The sequence below is a fragment of the Antechinus flavipes genome, chromosome 3, assembly GCF_016432865.1.
Source record: "Antechinus flavipes isolate AdamAnt ecotype Samford, QLD, Australia chromosome 3, AdamAnt_v2, whole genome shotgun sequence".
Taxonomy (NCBI): domain Eukaryota; kingdom Metazoa; phylum Chordata; class Mammalia; order Dasyuromorphia; family Dasyuridae; genus Antechinus; species Antechinus flavipes.
The window spans coordinates 137,315,411-137,320,147 of record NC_067400.1 but is presented as its reverse complement, the minus strand read 5'-3'; the positions used below and the strand labels follow the sequence as shown (position 1 = coordinate 137,320,147).

At 39.0% G+C, this 4,737-nt stretch overlaps 1 protein-coding gene across 1 annotated transcript; it reads right to left on the bottom strand.

Moving 5' to 3' along the window:
* Nucleotides 1–1,029: 1,029 nt before the first annotated feature.
* On the bottom strand, nt 1,030–3,909 carry LOC127553349 (DNA endonuclease RBBP8-like). The gene is given in 4 exon segments (XM_051983992.1): nt 1,030–1,357; nt 1,402–3,357; nt 3,359–3,568; nt 3,571–3,909. Coding segments are annotated over 4 exon segments (2,424 nt in total). The 5' UTR covers nt 3,589–3,909; the 3' UTR covers nt 1,030–1,117.
* Between the last annotated feature and the right edge of the window lie 828 nt (nt 3,910–4,737).

The following is a 4,737-nucleotide window of genomic DNA, read 5'->3' as shown; positions in this document are numbered from 1 at the left end:
ATTCTCTGACCTCTCTCCTCTTCCTTCTGCCTCCAATTTATTTCATTCCCAGGCCATAAGCAACACCTGTGTCAGTAAAGGCTGCTTTGCAACTCCTTCAAATGTTATGATCCACAGCTATGGAAGCTCTTGGAGGAGAATTGTCCTGCCCCTTCACTTAGATATGGTCCTTAACAGGATACTGTGCATATGGGGCCACATAAACAACTTGCTATTGAGTGGTGATGTTTCCTTACTACATTAGCATAATTCTGCTTCAAGTATGACACAAGTTATCATGTCCCCTGACTTCTCAGGAAGGCCAAAATGCCCTTGGGGATGGGGAATCAAATCAGAAACTTCCCCAGGGTTCCTTTTACTGGAGTAAAGGGTCTTCTACCTCACTTAGGGTTTTCCACTATCTGTGGCCCTCTACATCTTTTCCTTTCTTTTTGTTTTAATGGAAGTAGGTATACATCAGACTCTAAATCCATAAAATGGCAGATATCAAATTTCAGCATGGGAGGAATCACACAAGCAAGTAATAACATACTAAGCAAAATGAATAAATAAAATACTTTAAAAGACTTTCATGATTCCCAGAAGGAAAATACAACTATTGTCTTGAGTTTCTCATTCACTCAGCTATCTCATGTAGATAGTGTACATTTGTGGGGACCTGCTGTGAGTTATTGATATACATACAACATGAAGAATTCACAACCACACATACACCTCCTTTAGCAACCAAAAGATAGTCCAAAGCCAATCTATTGTCCATCACTTCATGTGGAAGGGAATCTAATGATTCTTTTTTTTTTTAATAATGAAATCTATCACAATTTTTTTTATTATATTTAGATATTATAAAAAACAAAGGATAAAATCCATCCCTTTAAATTACATAGTGCAAAATGGAAGCACCTCATTGTTTCAAAGGTGCAAAATCAAGAAAAATGCATAAGCACAATAAATGTACTAAAATTATTTTAAATAATAATTCCTGATATATTGTACTTAGATGATATATAGATCAAGTTATAGAAGACAGAGGGGAAGAAATCAGTTTTTTATTTCAACTTTAACTATAAATAAATGAGGAATTTTGTTCTGGCACCTTTTGCAGTTTCCTCAACATCTATGTCTTCTGTTCTTTGCCTTTTGGAGAAAACATAGCATTGTAAGGCTGCCGCCTTTTGGGACGTGGACAAGGACCAAGATCTTCCTTAATGTACCCTCTGTCCACACAAGTTTGAGTTGAAGGAAACCCAACTTCCCAAAAATTTTCAGGTGTGTTAGGAGGAATATAGCGGAAACGGTGCCTTGAACAGGAGGCTAGTTTCTTTTCCCTTTCTTCTTCTGGAATATCTGCATAATACTAATAATCAAGATTATAAGTTTTTCTCTGCATCTATAACATACAATTTCACATTCTTTACATGTATGTCCAAGTAACTTTCTCCTCTCTTCCTTTTTTCGTACCACCTTAATGTGAGGGAAATTTTGTAATGTGGTCTTTCTTTCATCATCTTTAAAATAAGGCTCCACAAATGCTTTTTGTTTGACTTTATCAGGTATATCTTCATGACTATTTAGTTTCTTTGCAGCAACTGATAATTCTTCATATTCTACTTGGAGATTTTCTTCTGGTTCACACAGTGAACTATCTGTCAAATAGGATTCATATTCTTCACGTGTTGTCTGATCAAACAATTCTGATAAGCTATCATTCACTTTTCTTTCTCTCTTTGGACTTTTCTCTTCCTTCTGCTCCTGCTTCTTGATTTTTAAAAGCACAGTTTCACTAATCAATGTACAATCCATGTCCATAGTCTCGCCTCCTAATCTTGATTGACTACCATCCTTTGTATCTATTACAGTAATATCCATTTTATATTGAGAAAGATCTGCTGCTGGATCTATGCTCCACTGGATATTTTCTAAGGATGATTTATCTTGATTATCTTGTAGAGCTTGTGCTTTAGTTAGTCTACAAGGATTTAACTGAAGAACTGAGGCAAGTTCACAATCTCCATGTCCCATCCTGCCTTTCATTTTTATTGGCTCATAACCACCAGTAATCTCATTTCCTTGACTTTTTTCTTTTCGATAGATAGCTGAAAATCGATCAGATAGATCCAGGGGTTTATCCATTACAGACTCTCCATTGACAGATTGAGGAATATCCCCTCGAAAAGGAAAAGCATTTTCTTTATCAAAAGAAGTTTGGGGGCAATGTTCACTTTCTTCTTCAGTCTTCTTCCTTTTGGTTCCTCTGCTTCCCAGTGGTTTCAATGGTACAAAAAGATCATTTTTTTCAGTAGTTTCATCTTTTGCATTATCAGTCTCAACCTGTGTACTTATTGATTCACTTACATTCTTTCTCACAAGCATTTGCTTAATGGAAGAAGAATGATCAATGACAGTGCTTGGTTGAGAACCAAAATTAAGGCCCGTAACAAGGCTAGTGTCTTCAGATTTTGATCTAGTTTTCTGTGGTTTAGAATTAGAAACAATACTTAGGGAATTTGTTTTGAGATGAGGCTTTTTTCCAGCCTCTAAAAGAGAAGGGGACAAGCTTGTATTCAAGCCTAAACCATTTTTCACATTAGAAACAGCCCCAAAAACAGGAGAAGATGCCCTTGCAGCCCAGTCAATTTCTGGTGGAGTCCTTGGAGAAGAATCTGAAAATCTCAAACCATCTTCATTATTTTTTGTGGATTCCTGAAAGGGTTGTTTCTTTGGTTCTACTTCCTGTTGATGGTGCAGATCTTCATTGAGAGGATTCGAAGCACTTTGAAGCTCAGATTCTTCTTGAACACCAAGTCCAAGTGTTTCAGCAACAACTGCAGCTAAGTTAAAAGATGATTTCTCAATGGGATAACTGTTGGTATCTTGAATATTGGTCATAGGCGATAATGTTTGATCACAAGTATCTGCTACAAGAATTTCACTTTCATAGTGGTTTTGCTGTACTTGAGTTGAAGACTTCAGACTTTTTGCTAATTCATTGGTACTTAGAGGGTGCTCCAAATCAGTATGTGTTTGCTCTATATATCGGACATGTAGGTTCTCCTTCTTTCTTCTTAATCGATTAAGTCCAGGAAATGAAAAAGTCAATATAGGAGAATCAGGGATAACTTCTTCCTCAGGCTCTACAGCTTTATGCTGTTTCTTCTCAATTTTCTTTTGCAGTTGCTCTGAAAGTTTTTTGTTTTCTTCTTGTAAGGCATTCTTATCATTCATAAGTTCAGTGATAAGTTTAAGATTCTGTTGCCGGATATTTTCAAATTCCTGTTGTTTTTTCCTCATGTGCTCTTCAGTCACTGCACAACGGTCACATAAACCTGCTCTTAACCGATCTTCCAAAACTTTAATAAGTGTCATGAAGGGCCTTCTGTTGCTCTCTCAATTGTTGATTTTTGGTAAAAAACTCTTCCAATCTTTGTGCATCTAAAATCCGTTCCTTTTTTAGCTTGGTTACTTTGATCTGTAAGGTTTGTACTTCCTTGTCATGACATTCCTTCAGTTTTGTCCAGAGGTCTTTAAAATCACTGCCTATTTCTGCAGAATTGGGACTACCACAACTAAACTTGCAGGAACATTCATCTTGCTCTCTTTGGTCCCAATCTTCTGCTTACCTGATGTTCTCTCCTCACCTTGCTGTTACATTACATAGTTATGAAGTTGTTTCCCTTCGCGCGCTCTTGGGGAGATGGGGGGGAAGTTAGGAGGGAAGGATAGCTCACAGCCCGACCGGAAGTGGAGGGAATTCCGGGAAAAAGGGATCGAAACACCGGGGACACGCGAGGCAGCCGGACTTTATGCAAAAATCTTTGGGCGCCTGCCAGACTAGGAAGGAGTCCCAATAAAGGAGGAGAGCCCCTCCGGGCGCTGGAGTGAGACGTCCGTTCTCTTCACTGCCCCCCCCCCCCCTCCCCCGGCGTCCGAGCTCGGCCAGCGGAACTTCGGCCCTGGGGCCAGCCCGTGCTTTTGGGGGGGGGGAGGGGAAGGGGAGGGAAAGAGGCGGAGGGAAAGACTGCCGGTACAAGCTGAATCTAATGATTCTTGCAGGTTTTTAAATCCTTCATCAATCTCATTAGCAATTACTTTTATGGTCATGGCAATATTTGCTAGTCAATTGTCATACACATAGGGCTAAAAGCTATGCACTTTCAGTGGCAGTCATAGTCAGAGAGGAAATCACCAGATGCTTCTTGGGTCTTCTTCATTTCAAGGGTATCTGTCTCGTCACTTCCATTCACCAATCTTCAGATTGCTCCACATCACTTGGTGACTATCTAAAGATATCGGAGCTGCTCACACTGGACACTGCCCTTTTGGCAGGTTATGTTTGCTGAAGCCAGCATCTTCAACAAAAACCAAAAAAAAAAAAAAAATAGTATAAGGTGTTAAGTTTAGAAGTTCTCTAGGGTTACCTGTGGCTCCCCCTCTCTTGTTTTTGGAGGAGCATCTTGATATCTCTGTTCCTCCTCTTTATTATTGCCTATTCTTGAGAATTAAAGGGTATGCCAGTGATATATGAAATCTGATACTGCAAACAAAAGTGTGTGAAATGTTTGGAAATATATGCAGATCCATTATCTGTTTTGATTAATTGTTGCATGCCCATAATTGAAAACATGCCCTGTGTAAGGAATTCAATGACTAATTGGGTGGTCCCTTTTGCCACCAGTACTGCAAAAGCAAATCCTGAGAAAATGTCCACAGCAACGTGGATAAAAAACAGACAGCCAA